Here is a 23,587-nt window from a genome sequence, read left to right on the forward strand (position 1 = left end):
TAGCTCATATAAAAAATAATTAATCAAAAAAATAAAACGATAGATGCACCTCAATGGTGGGTATCCATAGCATATTAAAAAATAATTTCTCTAGTGCTATAATTGAGGAAGGGAGAAGTATAGTACGTTTGTATGGACAAGGCGCTGCTGTCCAGCCCTCTTAATCTGGCGATTTTAGAGCGGATGCACTAAACCCGCTTCATCTGTATGGAATAACGTCTCGAATACTAACCTTTTCAAGCTCCAAATAATACAAAATACATCCCTAAAAATAATTTATAACACATCCATATATACACACTAACTTGATTTTTTGATTTTTAAATGCTTTTTATTATTACGAAATTATGTTCACAATACATCTTATATCTATTTTAATAGCTACTGATCTACTGATCATTTTCTATTTTACAATTTTAATTTAATTTGGTTAGTAATCACAGTATTATATTATTCTAATGTTAATCTAAAGGATAATAGGAAAAAGAGCTCAAAAACCTATTTACAATCCTTATAAATGTTCATAATACATCTAATACATAATATTAATTAAAGACTATCTAAAGTCGATGACCTAAAGCAGATTGTGTTTAGGTAATCTGTGTTTATACCTGAAGGGTATAGACATTTTATTGTAATCACCGAGACTCTTCACAAGTGTGTTAGTATGGTTATTAGTGATTCTTTCATAGAATCTACTGGTTAGTTTGTTAGTAATGTCTGTAACAAACGGAATATTATATATAGCATGCAGTTTTTTCAGGTTAGTATATATGGGTGTATTATAAATTATTTTAAGGGATTTATTTTGTATTACTTGGAGCTTGGAAAGGTTAGTATTCGAGGCGTTATTCCATACAGGTGAAGCATAGGTTAATAATGGTAATATGAGCGCGCGATATAATTTTATTTTATTTAGCGTTGATAAAGAACTATGGCGATTAAATATTGGATATATTGAGGATATACCCCGCATCGCCTTGCATTTCGCTGCCTCAATGTGAGGTGCCCATCTCATTCTTTTATCAAACGTTACTCCTAAATATTTTATTACTGACTGCCATTTCAGACTTTCTCCAGAGGGGATTTTCAGATCTGAACTTGGCTTATGTTTTCTAACACTAAAGAATATGGCGTCTGTTTTGGTTTGATTAATTTGAATTTTCCACTTAGTGAAGTGTTCAGTCATTGTTTTAATTGCAAATTCAAGATTTTTAAGAATAGTGTCTGGTTTTTTGCTACTTGTGAAGCAAGCTGTATCATCTGCATATAGGGCTATGTGACAGTTTTTTGGAATAGGTATGTCATTTATATATATGGAGAACAAGAGTGGGCCAAGCAAGCTCCCCTGCGGAACGCCAGCTGCGATTATTTTTGGAGACGATAATTCATTATTTACGCTAACCACTAGCTTTCTACGAGTTAAGTATGATTTGATGATGAGAATTAGGTAGTTTGGTATTTTGTTAATAAGGAGCTTATGAATGAGTCCATCGTGCCAAACCGTGTCGAAGGCCTTTTCTATGTCGAGACATACCATTCCGGTACTTCTCTTCATATTAAAGTTCTTCGTCACGTGTTCAGTTAGTCTTGTTAGTTGTTGGGTCGTGGAATGTCCAGTGCGAAATCCAAATTGTTCATTTATTAATTTCTTATTTACGACTTTAAGTAAACGTGTGTAGATTATTTTTTCCAGAATTTTTGAAAGCGTGCAAAGTAAGCTAATGGGTCGATAATTGGCCGGGTTTTTTGAGCTTTTATCGGGCTTAAGTATGGGAATTACGTTGGCTGTTTTCCAGTATTCTGGGAAATACCCGGTGAGTAAACATGCGTTGAATATTTTAGATAGTGAGACTAAAGCTTTAAATGGAAGTTGTTTGATTGTGATGTTATCTATTGAATCTCGCCCAGGTGCCTTTTTATTTTTTAAATTACGTATTATATTTTGGATTTCACACGGATGCACCAATTTTATATTTTTAGTACTGTTAGTGGGAGTTTTTGTGATGATTTTAATGGACCGGTTGACTTTATTATGCGTTGGTATGTGATTGTAATGTTGTGTGAGTGTGATGTTTTTGGAAGGATTTTGATAATAGTTCTGCTTTGTCGCAATCACGCGTCACTGAGATTCCTGCATCATCTAATGGAGGAATCGAGTTTTTTGTCCTGCGAATCGCTTTAGCTAATTTCCATAGAGAGCCATCAACTGAGCTCAATTTTTCTAATTTTTTAGACCAAGCTTCATTTTTGATTTCTTTGATTCTAATTTTAATTTGATATGTGAACTTATTAATTAATGTTTTACACACTAACTTGAAAAAACTGCATGCCATACATAATATTCCGTTAGTTACAGACATTACTAACAAACTAACCAGTAGATTCTATGACAGAATCACTAATAACACTGTCAACAAAAAATCACGTTTTTGAGTTACCAGAGCGGAGACTAGCCAATCTTTACTAAGTTTGACCCACTGAATTCGAATATGATATTGATTTTTGTTGGTGGGTGATCGTTTACGAGATATGAGCGTTTAAAAAAAATCCGCGATTTTTACAGTTTTTTGGCTTTTGCGGTCTTTAACTCAAAATTTAGGATTGTTACGCTCAAAGTGAGTATTGAAATCAATAGTCAGATATTTTTCCTATTAATTGTTATATTTCATTGCTTTAAAAAACTTCTAATTAATTGTCTGCACATTAACATTAGAATAATATAATACTATGATTACTAAAAAAATTAAATTAAGACTGTACAATAGAAAATGATCAGTAGATCAGTAGCTATTAAAATATATATGAGATGTATTGTGAACATAATTTAGTAATAATTAAAAGCATTTAAAAGTAAAAAAAAAATGTTTGATGCAATTTCAAAAAAGTGAAATATAATCCTTGTGGACATGAAATAGTAGTGAATGATAGCGACGTTACACTAATGAGTTTTTGTATGTATATAATTTTCTAGAACGTTTCTGGCTTATAATAATCCCATATAATATGTACTTTAGTTAAAAAATTAATAAATTATATATTACGATAGTAATTTAATCGATTTATGAATACTCATAAATTTCATGTATGATTTTTAATACACGACATACTCGTATGTACTACATAGAGGAATATAATCCAATATTGTCTGTAATTTTTTATACGAAATCGAAGCGTGTAGGAGAATTCCCCAAATTGAAACCACTCTGTTGATTCCCGCCGGGAATAATTGTTTTATTTGACGATCGATCAAGAAGGACACGAGTAATTTATCGTTCCCGAAGGATTTTCTGAGCATTCTCAACCCGACGTTTACATAATCCTTCTTCGAGTTTGTTCCGAAAAACTCAAACTCAAACCGGACCTCGAGTCTGGTGCGAAATTAAAACGTCGGATTCGATTATGGGATTCACGCTGATCTAAGAAAGTTTTGCTATGCTTTCTTCCAGGATCGAAACTCAACCGGGAAACTCGGATTTGAAGTTTGGGATATTCGAGAGCTTTCGTGTGAATACGAGTGTTGATTGCCGCAAACGAGGAGGTCAAATCCAAGATCCATTTTATACAATAAGGAGTGAAATGTTCCTGAATTTTTTTCACTGTAATTCACCTATATACATATGTACATACATATATGAATGTATCTAAAAAATATTAAATTTCATGGAAATTTCATTAAGGGTTCTTAAAATGTAATATACATAGTTGTATTTTACCTTATTGGGTTTTATCTTACTTGCAGGTAGGTCTACTTGCCCATAATGGCATTATACTACCTCTAATGTATTTTATTTAGGTCGAAAAAAAAACAAACATCTAGATCTCGGCAAATAAAAGGAATGCGAAAAGCGAGCATCAAACGGGAATGGAATGGAAGTACATACAATCTACTTTGTAGAAATACAATACGTATGTTTATCCATATGTTGCAAACAGTTAGTGTTAATTCATATTATATTAGACGGGAAATATAATATTTATAATGGAATTCAAGGAACATTTAAAAAAAATGGATTATTTTACTACGAGAGTGTACAATGAATTTCAATGAAATATTTATTGGAGTTTATTAAAAAACGCATTTTGGTCAAATCTACACAGTCATCATCATATATATAATATCGCTATTCTGTGTGTCTGTGTAAGATCACGCTCGCCGTAATATTAATAGTCGTTTCGATTCGACATATGTACATACACAGCTAAAAGACTACCAAAAAAACGTACGCATATAATAACAAAAAAAAAAAAACCGTTTGCTACCAATATTTTCTTTCGGCTAATAGATAGCGCTAAGTCTCTGAGCATTTAGCGCCATTTTTGAAAATTTATTTGATTAATAAATTTTTCTATTGGTGTTTTATATTGTTTATGTGTAGGTGGGTAGGTGATTTTTATCATTTTTTTTGTTATATGTTATATTTAAAAGGTATTTGAAAAAATACGATCGCGGGCGGATCAAACACAGGACCGACACATTTCATTTAATTTTTTTTTATTTCATAACTTAATATGCCATAACCCATGCGATGATATTTCATCGGGTACAACACTAGTTTAATTATATAATATTAGTTCTCTTAATGTTCAGATGGCGATTCATTTGAAATATGTTCGCGAGCAAATGCTTACAATATTCAATGTGATTATATGTAGGATTAAGAAATTTAACGTTAAAGAAAGCTGAAAAAGTTCAAACTGAGTATTTTATAAACATGTTGCAAATGTATCACCAGATTTATGTATGTATGTACATATGTAAGTGTTTGAGGATAATTCTTTCTTATATTGAAATAAACACCGATTAGATTTAAATTTGCATTCTTCCTTAAATGGACTTTGAATTGATTGATTGTTCTTCTTCATATTATTATTTATTATTATTATTTTTCAATAATGTTATTATCTATATGTTATTTATATGGGCGTTGGGGATTGCACTATTTTCCCTATCGCCTGGAATAAAAAGTTATTATTATTATTATTATTAAATAGATATTTTTATTCGCCGAACATTTACATATTTATGACGAATTAAAATACGATACATCCATCGTAAAACTAATGTTGACTGGAATACAAATCGGCACGGTAGCATAGAGGTCAAACAAAATAAAAACTTCAAAGTTTTCCTTAATAACTATAATCTGAGCGGTATGAATTATATTATACGAACTATAATAACGTATTCTTTTGAGTGCGAAAACCAGATTATTTTCGAGATTGTTGAAATGTTGGCGCGAATCACGCGAACGCAACGTTGCTAATGTTTCCCGGAATGGGGATTAACGGTGGCACGCGAAGGGTTAACTTTAACCTGTTGCCGGTCGACAACGATTACAAACTGAGACATCGCAGGCACGATATAGAAGGAAGAGGTAAAAAAATACCATTTTACATCCCCAACAGATTTAATTGAATTTCACTCCCCGTATTAATTAAATTAAGATGTCGCATCTGTAATTTTCACCGAAGACGATCTTTCGCAGGATGGGCTTAATTTATTTATAGTATGTTATGAAATAATATACATCCAACTCAAATATATGTATTATATTATACATACATATAAAAGATTTTGAAGAAATGTTCTATTATATACATATATAACTAATACAAATATAAGAAATATTCTCATTTATGTAAGTGTATTCAATGTCTATAATGAAGTTCAAACAAACACCATTTTGACGTACATAAACATTGTGAATAATTAAATAACTTTTCCAAATTTCGATCAATATTTACATGGCCAGTTAGTGACCAGTTTCAATCAATTGAATAACATGACTTTAAGGTATATATTAAGTACATATGTAACCGCCAAAGTGTATTATGAGTTGTAATATATTTTATCTGGCATTTTAGGTACTTTATACTAGAATACAAAAAAAACAATTAAATATACATACATATGTTTCTATAGGCGAGAATGTAATTTCACCGGTGTTCGCCGGTAATTATATACATACATTAGGGCGCAGACAGACAGAGTTGTGGCACGTTTTTTTTTTTTGGATAGTTTTGCATATGTAAAAAAATGCTAGTACGCCTGATCTACGCCAGGCCAAAACTCATCACCTGAATTGTTTTCGGTGATATATTTTACTTGTATAGACATAGGTTTGACAGTGATTCTCATATTTGAAAAAAATTAGGAGAAACTTGTCGCAAAAATAAGATCGTACGAATTAACAATGACATAAGACAAGTCATTTCACAGCTGTATAAAGTGTATGCTGGAGTCTAGGCATGCCGTGCCGTACGAATCTGTGTGTCTGCGCCTTTAGTATTCACAATTGAGTTTTGACAATTCAGATTTTTAAGCAGACTGCTTTAGGATTCAACAACGCGTTAATACTACATACTTACTACATATTTCGAATTATGGAAAAGAGTTTCATATTGCGATAACCCTAAGAGTGTGTTCACAACAAAAACTTTTCGACCCAAATTACTAGTCAAGTGACGCTTTCGTGAAAAGCAGTACTGTAAATAAAATACATCAAAATCAAGTCTCATTGAAAGTTTAGGATCTGTGAATTATACAACGAATACAACGAAGAACAGCATACATATTGACTGATACTGACCAGTCAGATTGTAAATCCATTGTCATACGAAATAGCCAAGTGATACCCCGACTTTTCCGCTCGGTCAATAGGCGCCCCGACATAACCGCGCGGTGACAAAACCGGGAGAGACATAACCGCGCGGCGACATAACTGCTCCAACAAAAAGCGTTCGCCAAGAAAACCTTGCTAGAATACATATATGAAAAAACGTTGAAAACGGGAAATCACTAATGGATTATGACTCAGTTATATTAATCAAATCGAAGTCAAAATTGATATTTTATTTTTTTCATATATTCTGGCGCCGTTTTGTCACCGTGCGGTTGTTTCTCGTGGTTGTGTCTTGTAGTTTTGATAATTAATCCTTGCCAATTATCCATCTGCAATATAATATCAAATATCCATCTGCATAAGTGATATCTTAAAAGAAAGGGCAATAAGCCGGCATGTTTTTAAAAAGGTTTCACCTCTTAAAGAAAATTCAGTTATTTTTTTAAATATAAAAAAAAACAGTTTTTTCCTACTTGACAAATTTTTGAAAACTTATTGTGTCTTTAGTATTTTTATCCGTTAACACAGATGGTTATAATTGTTTTTATTGGATTGAATAAACATTAGAAAAATAAAAAAAAATAATAATCGACTAACATACCAGTTTTAACTTCAGCAGTATGTGTTAGCAATTAACTGTGAAATTTTTGTGTTTTTACTAAAAATCTTTAAAAATTAAATAAATAAAAAAAGCGATAAGACTTTGGACTGAGGTACATATGTATGTGTGGCTCAAAATGTTCTAAATGATATGATCTTTTAAGGCTTCGCGCTTCATAGCATCCTGTATATTAAATCTATGAAATATTATGTATTAAAAATTCTAGCTATAAAGCATACATTTTTATATATTAAAAATTAAATTATTACATTTCCGTCAAAGCATCTACATCGGAAATTATCACTATACAATTTGGCTTTATTATACACCTTCAATATGTACTTACATATGTACATATATACATACATACGTATGGAAATTGACTTTTCTTGGAAGATTTATTTACACAAGAACCCGAAATAAAATAACAGAACACACACCCATTTGTATATAATATCTAATATAATTTCGAAAGAGATTTTGTAAGTACATATGTATGTAATGTTGGTTGGTAATATCGAAAAAAAAAATCAAAGTTTCTATGACGACGACTCGATATATTTTTTTCGATTCAAATAAATTTAATAAAAAAACAAACGAGTGCCACTTTAGTATGCGGTCTACCTTCACATATCTACCTTCACGTTTTTAGCTTAAAATGCGGTCTCAATGTCTCAGTTCTCGCGCGTGACAGTGACAATAATACCGACCATAACAACCTAATATTAAATTAATAAGGCGAACCCTAACTTAACCTAAACTAACCTGACCCTTAAATAAATAGGTGTTGGTTGCTAAGATATGTTTTATTTTTGTGAAAATATTGATGAAATAAAACATATCTTAGCAGCCAACACCTATTTATTTAAGGGTCAGGTTAGGTTAGGTTAAGTTAGGGTTGGCCCTATTAATTTAAGATTAGGTTGTTAGGGTCGGTATTTTCTTCGCTGCTGACAATATTTTGATAGAAATGCTTCGACAACATTATGGAGCGGCAGGAAAAAACAAAAATTATAATAAACAGGTCGATTCAAAGGTAGATCGCATGCTAAGGTAGACCGCATACTAGAGTAGCACCAACAAATGAATATTTTCTATTAGATTCGCAATTTTTAAGCTGTTTATATTACAAATACTGAACGAAGCCGGGTAAAACAACTAGTAATATATAATTTAGAAATAGACTTTATAAGGATTAATGTACATATGTATGGTTTGGGTGGTAGAATCAAGAAAAATCCAGTAAATACATTGTTTGTATCGACAATTCCTCTTGGAAAATACACAAGCATTTAGCCCCATCTATTGAAAATTAATTTAATTTAAGTAAATTAATTTATATATTGTTTATATGTAGGTAGTTTTTACTTATAATACACCCGATGAAATTTTCATCGGGTCTATCGCTAGTATAATATGTATAAAAGTAGACTATCAAATAGTCATGCACAATACACACTGTATTAAAATTGATAATACTGATGTTGTTTTCACATCAATTTATCTTAATGTGCCATCTAAAAATGGGGATAATAAAAAAAAGTAAGCCATACCAAACGAGTCAAAATAAATAAAAAGTTTGAGAAGCACCGCATTGTTTATATACCGCGTGACACGTGGATAAGTCAGTAGCAATAAAAAAAAATAGAGCAAATTCTATGAATTTTAATCCAACATGGTTATTTGATATGAAACGAAGTTTCGCCGAGAATGAGGCGTGTCGATAATGCGAAACGTCAACGTCAACAGGTCGATCACGTGTCGAAACATATGTCAAAACGACTTCAAAACAAGCGTTGTAATTCAATTAGGCGATTTGTGTCACTTACTCTTTTGATGGCATCCTTCAGGTCAGGTTCGGCTGTGGCGATGGCCAGCTCTAGCTCCTTCTGCACGTCCACCAGATCGTCCATCTCTACGACTGCTTCTGGAGGAGGCACGTGTTGACCTGGAGCTGTCATGATTTTTCCAAAGTTGTTCCGTTCCGTTTCCGGTTGAATTCTCGCCATTTAATATTCACACATGCTGCCTTTCGCACTCGCTGCTGGGAATGGCCTCGTTTTGAATTGGATTTGGTATATTTTCGTTTGCGAAATTGGAATGTTATCGCGACGCTCGTTCACTATCGGTTTTGTTTGACAGTTGATAGTTCGTTGCGTGGCCGCTTGGAGTCGCCACCTGTACAGGTGAGTAGCTCAGCGGCTCTCAAATTTAGATTGAGTTATTTCAATAAAAAAATGTAAGATAATTTCGAAGGCATTTACAGTTGTGTGAACTGGGTTTTTTGTTCGGTTTTGATTCAACGCAGTTTTATAACATTCATTTCGTAAGTCGTTTTTGGGCGGTTCTGCTATGAATGGGGTTCAGAAAATATATATAATACATACATTAACTATTTTATATACACATGTTACACTCCCAGTATATGTATATATAGGTCGCTACAAACGAACTATGTAGTTTGTTTATGCACAAACTATTAGTCATAAGTAAAGACAGGCCAACTTTGCGCAGTTCATTGTTCATTGTTCGCCGTGCTTTCTTCATTTTTATGCTCTCTAGCTTTTTTTTATGATCTCTAGCTTTGTAGTTTGCACTGTATCCTGGAAAATAGACCCAAAATGCCCTGTTTCCTGGAAAAAGCATGCTTCCAGTCCTACCTCTAGTCATAAGTAAGGATGTGCACTAGGGTGCTATATTCCAGGAAAGAGGGTTTGTCTATTATCAACCTACAAGGCTAGAGAGCAAAAAAAGGTTCACAATAGAAATTGACAATAGGCAGCCCCTCTTTCCTGGAAAATAGCACCCTAAGGTCTATCCTTAGTCATAAGTAGAGACCGGAATCTGAAGGGGCTGTTTATTGTTCAAAGATTGTAAATGCATTGTTAAAGGTTTGCCGAACCTTTTTTACAAAAGATTTACAACAATGGAACAATAGGCGGCGCGTTTCCGGCCCCTTCAGATTCCGACCTCTAGTCATAAGTAAGGATAGGCAGTCGGTTTCTATTTGGACAAAAAAATGGGTTCACCATTGTCAATTTTTATGGTCAACTCTATTTTTTTCTCTCTCTAGCTTTGTAGGACAATAGTAATCAACCCTCGGTTTCTATTTCCTGGGAAATAGAAACCGAGCGCTGAAGTCGAGTCATAAGTTTAAATACATCCTCCATTCTTTGTCTTTATGTATACGTACCCTGGTTTGAAATATTTTAAAAATCGGCGGAAAAGGAAATTATAGCAACGTTTTAATGCGGTTTCCACAGGATTTTCCATTTTAAATACTATTATTTTTAATACTACATTTAAATACTACAAAAATTTTGACACTTATAAGTTTCATTCGACACCTGGTGGGAATCTATCGTATTTGAAGATAGCTTTTTGACGTTTATTATTTAAACTAAAAACTATAGTTCCTGTATGAATAAACTAATATGTTAATGAAAGAACTAGATTAGACACTTTGATTGTAGGTACATAAATAACGCCTGGCGTTTCTCCTTCATAGTTTTGGAGTCTTGAAGTCGTAGCTTTTAGACTGGTGTCAGAGCCGTTAAATTTCGAGCGACTTTAACACAGATTTCGCATTTGTTTTTATTTTACTTACATACATAATATTGTATATGAATATACAGTTTCTAAGTGACTCCAAAATACCCAATTTATGTAGATTTGAGACACTGTGTTTATTTTTTTTTCTCGTGGTTAGGTCGAATTCAGGAAAGGTCTGATATTTGACAAAAACGTTACGCCGAATGTGTAAATTTTGAAAGTGGTAAAATAAAGAGTGATTAAAAAGAAAAAAACAACAAGTTATGCGTTCAATAAACTAGACTGCTTATGGTGAATTTTGTTAACGAATTCGTCACCGATGGGCAGGCGAGAATTTAAAGATTTTGAACCGGGCATTTAAAAGTAGCATGGGAATTTTATACTGTCGCCCCCCCCCCTCTCACTTCTCAGCCCGGTGTGTATATATGCCCAATAATGATCAAGGAAAATAAGAAAGAAAGTCTGGGATGAGAAAATTTGTCAAAATTTTGTAGATAATTAAATAAATATGTATTACAATAACATAAAAGCCCGTTAGTATAGTATAGGATAAATTGAAATATGTGAGTCTACGATAATTTACATTTATTTATTTGTGTTATATATTTTTGGATCAACTAAATTGTTAGTAATACTATAAATAAAATTTAAAAAGTGTATATAAATTGCATCAATGAATTGAACAGTCCTGCTACCAATATGTTTGCAATGAATTAGTATGAAAGTTTAATTATATATGCAGTTTACGAGTGACGTGTCCCACTTTCATTATCAGCGTTGTTTTTAATTTATTTTGGCATTGCAATCAATTAAAACAATTGCAAGTATTTGCGAAGTTTAAATTCAATTTCAAGTTTCAAAAAGTTTATAATTTTTAAGACGCTTTCATTATCTGGATTTTCGAAATAGGATTTGAAACACGAAGCGATGCGAGGTTTAAAAAGTCCTATCCCGCTCATATATACTTTGTTGATTCTGAAAATAAATGTATACGTTTATATGTATGTATTTTTTTTTGATTAAAGTAAACATTTATGTGATACTATTTATAGAAATTACATACTTCCACGTCAATACATTTAGTGCTTTTAAATTGAATTTAGAATTGCTTCCATTTAATATAAATTCCATTTTTACATAGAAGGTAACTTCGTCAAATACTATATTTATAAATCCGGACATTGTCGTGAGTGTTGCTTTAGCTATATATTCATCAAAAAAAATCTAGAAGTAAATTTTAATTAATGCGTACATACATACATATGTATTATATATTGAAGTAATTTCAGTAAAATTAATATTACCTTAAATTTTTTAAATCCTATGGCAGTTCGGACGCTCAAAACATTTCTTGAAATAGAAAATTTCGTTTTTCCAGCTCTGTACAAAGTCGACATATCATGTACATATCCTCTGTGCGTTTTCATATATATGTTGAATGAGATGAAAAAATTCTGTAGTATAAAATACGTGCAATAAAATGATCTGCAAACTTTATAATTTTTTTAAAATATTAAATTGAGCACACACTTTGACAACGAATCTGAAGAAGAAGTCATCGAGAGGAATTTCTATAAAATATTTACTAGATGTGATTATATTTATTGCATTTATGAAATCATCAACTATCACATCGCTTATTTCATATTGAAAATGCGACCGTTTTTCACCACTCTCCAAACTACCTATTTGCCTAACGCTAGGTATTTCACTTCGAAATTCGTTTAAGTCAGAAAGAGCAAAAGGCGTGTCGTTAATTTTTCCAATGGTAAGATTCAAGAATGTTTCAAATATTTTATCTAAAATGAAATATTCAATGTTAATACAATGAATCAATTATATAATATTAAACATGAACGATAATATACTATGATTATATCGTTAACTTTATTTATATTTCAATGAAAAATAATGATATACCCCACAGTTGGCCATCAAGCAGTAAACGGCGATTACACTTTTCATTAACTTTGACCTAAAAAAATGGCGTTGTTATGTATAAAAATACAGTTTTATATTTGAAAAACGATTAATAAAAAGTACCTTAACATTGCGTATAGATTTAGTATGTGTTTCAGACTTTATTTTGACAATATCGTCGTCGATTTGAATATTGAAATTGCCATAAACGTCGGAATCGGTTATAATGACACTTGATACAAATCACAATGTCAAAAAAGAGTACAAATGTTTATACACGCATAAGTATATTATATGTACAAATAACATCACATGTAAAATAATATATAAGTTTATACTAAAAAAAATGTATACTAACTTGACAATATCGTCGCATTGAAAATTCGTTGAAGTGGCATTTAAAGTTAAAGTGATGTTTTTGATTTCATATATCCCAAATAAAATATCTTTATTTTTGTATATTGTTACATTTAAATTATCATAACCAAAGCACATCATGTCGTATAAATGACTATAAAAACAATTTTTTTTTATTAAAAGATATTATCGTAGGCACTATAATTTTTAATAACTCTTTAATTGGGTCATTGTAGTCTACATACATACATATAATGCTTGAAGTATAAATACGTATATGTAGTATCCAACCTGAGGTTTACTCATACAATTAGATTTAATTTAATTTTGTTAATTATAAATATCCGATGTTAATATTGCGTGAAAGAAGTGTTTGAATTATTGAATGCAATTCATTTTTAGATAAACTGTATTAAAATACTTACACTTTAGAGTTTCCCACGGATATTTCAGGGACCCCCTCAATTCTAGTATCGTTAGGTTTCAAATTCCACCCCGTGCTAATATTTGCAACCACTTAAAGAGGAAGTTAACGATAAGTCTGTGTTTATTAAATGGACAAAATATTTTGACAAAGGAGAACCTTCTGCATTATTCGCCGCGGTCAAAAGGTTACCAGAATCCTTAGAAAAAACCCACGCCATGATAAAATTCAAAAACATTTTTGAATGAAAACGAAGTGACGTCGTTTACGCCTGTGGAATTGAAAATGTTCAGTATAAAAGTTTAATTTAATTTGAAAAAAAAAAAACAACTTATCAGAAAATCAACATCAGTGCTTGTCAACCATATGTATGTATATATTATTTTCAAATTCCAAATTATATTCTTTTCAATAATTTTAAAAATAATTATAATTTTACTTTTGAGGATGCTGGGTATATATGTTATTGTTCCAGGCCAAATAAAAGACAATTAAATGCAGAGGCGTAGCTAGGGTAGCATGCTACTAGCACCTCTCCTCCCATTCTTTATCGTCTATTTTTTATTTGAAACTAGCTGAACCCGGCATGCGTTGCAATGTCACAATAACGCAAGAAAATCCCGTTCCCGTTTCTCGATGTGTTTCGACAAGTGAATGCTTTAGTTTCAAATTAATACTTAATAATCAAATTAAATTACAGTAATGATATTTTGTTGGAAAAACTCAGGCAGCGAACAAATTTGAAATTATTCAATTGTTTGTCTATTTTACCTTAACAGGAAAGATGGCGACGCGAACACATTTGAAATTATTGCGTTGCAATGCCACTCATTCCCATTTCCATTCCCGTTTTTGGGTGATTTTGTTTTACAGAAACCATCGCGGGCATACACACAATAACTCCTGTAAGTTTCATCGCAATTGGTTGAATGGTATAGGAACGCATACGTGACAGATATTTGAATACTGATATTTGAATTTGATGTAGATTTTTGAATACGCCCATATCAAAATTACCGTTTTCTCGTTTAACAACAAATAAATCAATTAAAATTCAATTAAAAAGAGTTATTATCATTTTCGTAAATATGTAGGTAGGAAGAATGCCGCCCCTCTTTATAACGATTCTCTCAATTTTAAATAAAAATGAATTGTTAAATTTCAGACAATAATAAACATTGTAAAAATCATATAAAAATTTCTCAACATACCGTGTTTTTCCATTCTCTTGCGCCCGAGGTCATCTGCCCCCCCCCCATGCTACGGCCCTGATTAAATGTAATTTCATGAAACGGTCACTGTGCTGTATTTTTTTATCTGGATAATGTTGAATTTAATGATATCATGTACATAGCTCGTACAATGTACATACATAGTTATGTACACATATGCATAGCTACATAGCAATATATGAGCCTAAAATAAATACAATAAAATAAAAATAAATAATTGTATTCGGCCCCTCGGAGCCGGGCTCCGACATTTTCTAAAGGCATGTAGACTGGCAGTCTACATGCTTTTAGAAAATGTTTAGTATTTTTTTTGATTTTTAAATACTTTTTATTATTACTAATGTTCACAATACATCTTATATCTCTTTGAATAGCTACTGATTTACTGATCAATTTTTATTTAATTTTGTTAGTAAACATAGTATTATATTATTATAATTTAATGTATAATAGGAAAAAGAGCTCAAAAATCTATTAACAAACTACAGTTTAGTATAAAATAGTGTCTATATATCAAATTCGGTGGAAATTTTATAAATATACATACATATATAAAATTGGAAACTGTAGATTTGCGCAATGGGCATAAAAATAAATAAACATTCAATTTTATAAAGTGGAAGAAGAATATATAAATATGCAATATGCACGTATGTACATATATGGACTTGGAAATAAAAAATAATAAAAAACATATTTGAATTAAAAGTATTTTATTTTAATAGAAACAAATGATTTTTTCACTTCATATTCAGAAATAAGATATTTTTTTAATATAATATGAAGAACCTATGTACATACATACATTATTTATGTATATGCAGAAACGTTTTTAACGACAATAAACAAATAAATATTCTGCACTAGTAATTTATTTACTGTGAGTATTTTTATTTGTTTAACCGATTTCATAATATTTATATTTCATACGTTATATTTGAAAGTGGCAAAAGTCCACTTTTCTTCATTTCAAGAAATATTTCGCAAAGCATTAAATATAATACTTACGTTTAAAAATATTTAAAAATACTGGTAGCCTGTAATATGTTTATTCTGCTTTTCCGAGATTCTGGACATATCGAATTAAAATGAGTGATAACAATTGGTGAATTAAGTCAAAAAGAAATGCTGATTTTTGGAACTGAAATTTTGACTTTTGCCATTTTCAAATATAGCAGCTCATATGTACATATGTTTCTAGAAATTTCATTTAAAATGTCGAAAATCTATGTCTAAATTTTCATCTAAAAATATGTGTATATGTATTATATAATATAATTGTTTTTGTAACTGATGTGCGGATATTTTATTTTAGTTGATTTGATTAGTTAATGGGCAAAAAATAGGAATTTTAAATCAAGCAATGGAAAATGTTACATATTTTTGATCAAAATATTTATTATTCAAATGATAAGTCAATTTGATTGTCCGTAAAAATATTGTAATAAAAAAGAAAGTGCAGATTGTTTTAAAATATTTATGAAGGCCAGTGTGTGACCTTCATAATTATTTAAAATTCAATAATATTTTAATTTCAGGTTTTCACTTAATCTCACAAATGAAATTTCACTTTAATCTTTGTTTCAATTCTGGCATATTATACATACAATAATTTACATATGTATATGTACATATACTGTAAGGATGTGTCGAAAAGAGTAGTACTGCGGGAAAAAATAATAAGAACACAGGCAATTATAATTTCAATATGTAGTTTCATTGAAATGAAATGCCAATATACGACATATTGGCTTTTTCGATACGCAAACTTTACATATTAAAATATATTCAACCGCTTTAACGGCGGTAATTCAATATAGTGCAGAAAGCAGATGAAAGATTGGAAGAAGGGTGGCTTGGAGAGGATTGGAAGCGTTTTTTTTTATCGTTTTTTACATCCGCTTAAAGCCTTTGGGTGTCTTTTAGCATCAAATTTTTTATTAAAAAAAAAAAAATAACGACAGCAGCCTTGTTTCCAATTTGTTTGTGCACACAGATATGAGATCGAGCATAAAAGCATTTAGATGAAAAATATGCCATTGGCAATAAAAATTGTTTTCTACCTTTTATACACTCCCCCCCGTCCAAGCTTACAATTTTCATCGTTTTCTTTTCATATTGATTGCTTCTCGGAAAAGTGTATAATTTTCAATATTTTCATTCATGGTTGATTAAATAGCACTGCATAAACACATAACACTGTATAAAAACTAATTTATACATGGGCTTTAAATCATAGATACTTATGTTTGTACTTTATTTACATATGTATATGCATATTCATAATATATGGTGTAAATTTACATTTATTCTTTTCGCCTTTGTAAAATATTTATTAAAAATCAGTTCTATACGCATTGTATCATTTTAATTTGAGTGTAATCAAAAAGTTAGTATAGTTAGACTAAAGGAAACAAAATTTTACAATATATATATTTTTCATTAGAAATAAAAAAAATGAAGTATTGTTTTCTCGACATATAAAACAAACATACATATGTATACATACGTATTCCGTCATATTGTAGGAAACTTTAACGACGGAGACTTCGATAGCTTTGTAAAATTTCCCCAGGCGCATTGCATGTTATAAAATTGGAAATATTCGATTACAAAATTTTCTTGAAAGTTTCTTTTGAGAGTTTATGGTTTCGAAGTATATCATTCTTCGTATGTATTTGATTATAAATGTGTAACATGTTTGCCTATATATAAAAATAGCAATAGGAGTACCACGAACAGTAACGTAACAAGGGAGGGGGGGGGGGGGTATCGATACCCGGGCGCACTAGCTTAGGGGGCGCCGCTGAAGCAAAATATTTAATTTTATTTATTGTCTTGTTATATTGTGTAGTAGTTAATGTTCGCTACGAAAAGTTCAATGTGAGCAGTTGACGAATTCGTCTTCAAACTTCAATACATCTGTCTGTCAAACGTGCAGTTTTTTAGGTTTTTTTTATTAAAAGCAACAATATGGACCGTAAAAGTGGAAGTTGCATTTAAGACAATGCTTTACGAAATAATAAAATATATAAACTCTGGTAATTTACTGTGTTTTAAAATATTGTTACGTAGGGGTGGGTGGAGGATCCAACTAAAAGGCCAAAGTCGCTTTACAGCATTTATTGGGAGATTAAGGAGATCTACGCACTGCCAGTGCTCCGTCCAGAATGACTTCATATGGCCTAAGTACCTGCTTATAAAGGGCAGGTCGCTCACTGCATCTTCCTCGACGCGTTTGTTTACCTATTGTTATAGTCACGTACCAGATACGCAATCCTACCGTCTCGGCATGCAGTCCCGCGCTTTCGCGCTGTCAGTTCTGAGAACTCTAGTGGGAAGCGACCGAATGCCGTTACCGACCACTAAGTCCCTTCGGGGGTCTCCATTGTTAGCCGACAGCACTTAAGCCCGGAGATGATCTTTGAAAATCAATTATAACGGCGGCTCCTTTTAGCATATGCTGCAATATGTATAAATGTGTACATACATACATACTTGAGTTTTACAAATCGAGATCATTTTGTCATAAAATAATGTTTATAATATGTAGTGTGCGTTTGTTTCTTAGCAAGTTTTATAAATCGACAAACGTGACAAAATAAGAGGAAGGGAAGGGGGGAGGGGTGCAAAAAATGCTTTCCTCCTTACCCTAGTTGCGCCACTGATCATGAATCACTCAATACGCATTGAAATATCTCAGTATAGATATTATTTATTTATTATAGTTAAGCTATAGTGACATAACAGCACATATACATATATGTATATACTCCAGGGCGTCACTATAGCTAGGAATATGAAAAAATAAAAGATACAAAAATAAAAATTAAATATCAAAATGTAATTAAATGTAAACAAAAATAAAGCATGAGTATTATGTTAAGTAAAGAACAAAAATAATAGAAAAAATAAAGTGAAATATGAACAATTAAATGTGAGAACACATTTACGATCTCAAACTCCTCAACTAGATTAGCATATTTTAGATTGAACCAATCCAAGTACATACTTTATGGATACATACATATATAAATTATAAACATACTTTAAGAACATTATACATATGTATGTACGTACATATGTAGATATAGGATATATTTATACAAATAATATGCACTTTGCACTATTTCATCTAATATTTAGTGTGTAAATGTCAACACGACTCGCAATCAGTTAACTGTTTAATTATTTTTTTATCGAACTGACTAGTTGGATAAAAGTATTGCAATTTTCTGCTCGTTAATTTGCATATAAGATTACTTATATATAATATTTGTGACTTTAAAATTGCAATGCGCCCTGAACACGACAAATTTTTGTCGATGTATGAAACATGTTGCGTACATATTTTTCACATAAAATATTATTGGTAATGAGTAAGAAGCATGGCACATACATACATATGCATGTATATGTGAGAATAATATTATATATGTATATATATATATATATATATATATATATATATATATATATATATATATATATATATATATATATATATATATATATAATATTTTGGGAACAATAAGTCATTTTTATCAAATTACAAGGAATTTAACCTTTGAAATATTTGATACATTTCACTTATTAATATTTGATAGATGCCATTCTATTGAAATATGTATGTATGTACCTATATATCGGTTTATAATAATACGTCAGAATATAACGTACTACATATTAATAGGTTTTGAAGAATTAGATAATTTTTTTAAGTATGTAATTGAATATGACAAAATTAATCGGTCGCATTTCATTAATTCAAAATAAAATATTGGCTTGCCGTATATGATTTAGTTTCAGTTAAATATGTTTACTATTTTTGTATCATATTTTGTACATTAAAATTACATGCATTTATTTATTTCAAAACTATTTTTACCAATGTTTTATTACGGGATTGTGTCAAGGAGACACATATGGATAATTTTGTACATATGTACTATGTAATAACCAAAAACGTGGATTAGTGGTTAGCATATTTTGCTTTCGAGCAGAATGGTCACGGTTCGAGTCCCACTAGTGGCTACTAGCCAGACCTTGGTTTGTGGCTCCAAGTCGATCGTTTCCTTATCAGAGTTTGCCAATTTTTCTGATTTTCTTTGAAACAGTTCCTGTAAAATTGTCATCTCCTTTTCTATCTCTCTTGCAAACTTAAGTTATTCAGCGTCTTGAGATTCACTGATTTATGTAATAAAAATGCTGCAAAATTTCTCCATAGATGTCTGTAAAAATGCTTGTATTGATCGTATTGTATAAAAATGCTCGCAATGCTACTTAGTAATGTTTGACCATATATGTAAAAATATATAAAAATAATTATGTATTTATAAATAGTATATGTTTCTTGATCTGTATCAATACATTCGTCGCTTTGGAGCAATCTGTAAAGGTGAGTGTGTACACAATTCGATTGAGTAAAATAAAATTTTATAATGTTATTTTTAATTTGAAATTAAATTCAAATAATGGTGAAAAATGAGGTTAGGTGACCAATTTGGTAGAAACCATTTCAACAATGAAATCATGTAAATTGGCAAACTCTGATAGGAAACGATCGATCTGAAGTCCCATATGTCTGACCAGCAACGTTTGTTCTATATACATATGTACATATGTATGTATATATATGAGTCGTCTAGTTCCAAAACCCGGTATCTGCATATTTGGTCAAAACTGAGATAAAAATGTATTCCGATTCTAGGAATATTTTCACACAATACTGTATACTTGAATTATTTCAAGTTAAATGACTAAAAAAAATATTTAAAAACTTGTTTTGTTCCAAAGAACGGCAAAAATTTTCTCTGTTTATTCGAATTAACGGCAAAACTGCCGACAGCCAATCAGAACGCTGCATATGGCAAAATGGCGGCCATTTCGGCCGATTACCTGGGTGCAACTGTCATTCCGCATTTCCTTCGTAATTGCTATTATCATGGACGATCTGTCTCGAAGTATTGAAAAAACCAAAGATGGAGATACAAGAAAGAAAACAATCTGAAAGAAATTGTGAGCAAAGGAACGGAATCGCCGTGAAAAGACAACTTGGGAACAAACACCGGCAAAATCGTTTTCAAGTCTTAATATTTCATTTAATCTCAATAATTTTCCAAAAAACGGAATTGCAAAATAACTTTAAATCGTATATCTTCCATTAAAATAAAACTTTGTAAATGAAATCCACTAAATAAAGTTGTGGCAGAAAAACTGCGTTTACCAACAAATGAATGAAATGCTTTTACCGGGTTTTGGAACTAGACGACTCAATATGTATGTATATGTCAAAATAAAATATGTAAATGCGAAAATACTTTGCTTGCGTACTAATTATAGCAATTATATAATTATTTAAAATCCGTACTTTCAATAACATAGGATGGGCGTATAATTTAATAAGAAAAGTTGAGATTCGATGTCGTATCATTATCTAATTAAATTGAAAGTGGAAAGAAAATAGCGTCTGGAAGCAATTACTCGGCAAATGGGGGGGAATGAAAAATCAACACTAATGATATATGTACGAAACACGTGCAGTAAATTGTAATTTGTCCACTTTATTTTTCAGACATTGTAATATATTTTATATAATAAAAAAAGGTAGAATGATTTGTTCATTAATTACAATCTTAATTATCATGTATTTCTCGCATTCTCTAAACTTCAATGTTGATATTTTGCTATTCATATCGACAAAGGTTCCATTTGTACATATGTATTTAGCGAATACGTAATTAATGTTTCATATTAGCTTCATTATATTTAGTTATTGTACGAAATTGTATTGCGGCGCAAATCGCGTGACTGTGCCCATTAATTACGATCGTTTTAAGTTAACAGTGTTGTGATATTATTATATTGTGTGTATGTACATGTTCGTTTAAAATTATACTCAATCAAGATTGTTTATTACTGTTTTGAGAGCACTTGATTTTTTTTATCATGCTTTGCTCATTGCTGTCTCTACATAACACATATGAGTACCTGTCGACCATTTCAAAATTAAGCTGGACATAATATAAGAATGCACATACATATATTATATAGCCAGAAGTATGGCTCGGTGGTTGCATTTAGCACCGTGAGGTTACCGGGTTCGATCCCATGCTAATTTTTACTACTGCTGGCCAGACTTGGATATTTGTGACTCCAAGTCGATCTTTTCTTATTAGAGTTTATTTCCAATTTATCTGATTTCATTGTTGAAACGGTTTCTCCATCAAATTGGCAAAAATCATCCTACCCGCTGTCACAAATATCTGAATTCGATTTATGTACAATATAATAAGTCTAAATCCATAGATGTCTCTATGTATTAATTAATTGTTAATTTCGTGTTCTTCAGCCTGTCGAAATACAGCGATTTATGTAATAAAAATGCTGCAATGTTTGTAATTAATTGTCTAGGAAGGCGCATTGGGGACTACCTGTTAGGCCTTCCTGGTATGTATGTATATATCTATGTAAAAATAAATAGTAAAAAAATATGTACATGTATGAGTTATGGATTGTATAACGAACACACACAAGCATATTTAGACTCGTTTAATTGCGAACCGTGTATTTCATTTCAACATTTCGTTGAAATGAAGTTCGCGAAGGACGTGTTTATTCTCTTTGTCATTTATTTTCGTTACTTGAAAATCGTGAAATTATGGAAGACAATAAATAAAACAAATTCGCGAGGGTCAAAAGAAATGGAATTATTTCGAAAAGATATCTTTGACCCCAGAAAATATATACATACATACAGTGTATGTATGTATATTCGTAACTCTAGAAACTCGCAAAGTCGTAAAGGGAAAGGTCAAAATATGAATTAAAACAGTTAATTATAGGTTCGTACGCACGTACTTAGTTCGGGAAAATTAAATGTCATTAATAAAAATTAACGTATATTTTTTACGATTTTGATAATTTTAGAATCGGTAAAGTTTTCAGCACAAAATCGCGTATATCGTTTTGCGTTTATTTATTTTTATGACCACATTTCGTGACCGACCGCAATGATACCGACAATATACTGGCCGGATTCGATTTGTTCGATTTATTATAATTCCATTTTCAGACATTTCTCTAATACAATTTGCATTTTTCTTATGCGTACATTTTATATCTTCAATTAATACATTTACATATTCATATGACGGTTGTATTTATGTTCGTAAAATTTTTATTATATAGATTTTTTAGAATCGTTTTTATGTCAAGATATTTTTAAACTCTCGATACGGATTCAATCTACAAATAAAGATTCGTTTATACTATGTAGTACAGTTCAAGCCGTCAACTGCACACAAACAGCAGTACGAAAAATATTATTTATTACATTCTATATGGACACATATAATATGTATGTATGTTCCGTAGTAACGTATAGGAAACAGCAGTAACCGACACGATCTATTCATATTATACAGCAGTACATGTCACGAAAACTTATCAAGCAGAATCGGCTTTGGCTGCAATGGAAATATTCACGCATGACGTAACGTTGTAGTGGCGAGTGCACCCGTACTAACGAAAGCACTGTCATTTATTTATTTATTTACAAATTTGCCATAGTGACTTAACAGATCAACTCCAAGTCGTCACTATGGCTACATAAAAAGAAAATTTATTATTATTATATTATATTATTATTATATATTTATTAAAAAACAAATAAAGATAAAACAAATATAAAATATAAAAATTTAAAATATAAAATAGTAATGCGAAGGTATTTCCGGAATCGTCATATTGTGAAATGTTGATGCGACGAAAGCAATATTGCACCGTATTTTCGCGCTCTGTAATGCACATATGTATAATATACATATTATGTAAACCGATTTTGCCTTGCATTTGTCCAAAACAAGTATTAACG

At 31.0% G+C, this 23,587-nt stretch overlaps 2 protein-coding genes across 3 annotated transcripts in view; one reads left to right on the top strand and one right to left on the bottom strand.

Annotated features, from left to right (window-relative positions):
• LOC143912256 (uncharacterized) overlaps window positions 1-9,415 on the bottom strand; it is a 41,773-nt gene extending 32,358 nt beyond the window's left edge. Inside the window, exon 1 of one of the 2 annotated variants that reach the window (XM_077431532.1) lies at window positions 9,057-9,415. In XM_077431532.1, coding sequence (XP_077287658.1) covers window positions 9,057-9,236 — 180 coding nt within the window. In that variant the 5' untranslated portion in view covers window positions 9,237-9,415. The remainder of the gene's footprint in view (window positions 1-9,056) is intronic. The other variant, XM_077431531.1, reaches the window with a different exon arrangement.
• Window positions 1-23,587, top strand: part of LOC143911975 (uncharacterized) — a 104,800-nt gene that overhangs the window by 33,228 nt on the left and 47,985 nt on the right. The window lies entirely within an intron of this gene.

Source organism: Arctopsyche grandis, chromosome 5 (genome assembly GCF_051622035.1).
Source record: "Arctopsyche grandis isolate Sample6627 chromosome 5, ASM5162203v2, whole genome shotgun sequence".
In the NCBI taxonomy this organism is placed as follows: domain Eukaryota; kingdom Metazoa; phylum Arthropoda; class Insecta; order Trichoptera; family Hydropsychidae; genus Arctopsyche; species Arctopsyche grandis.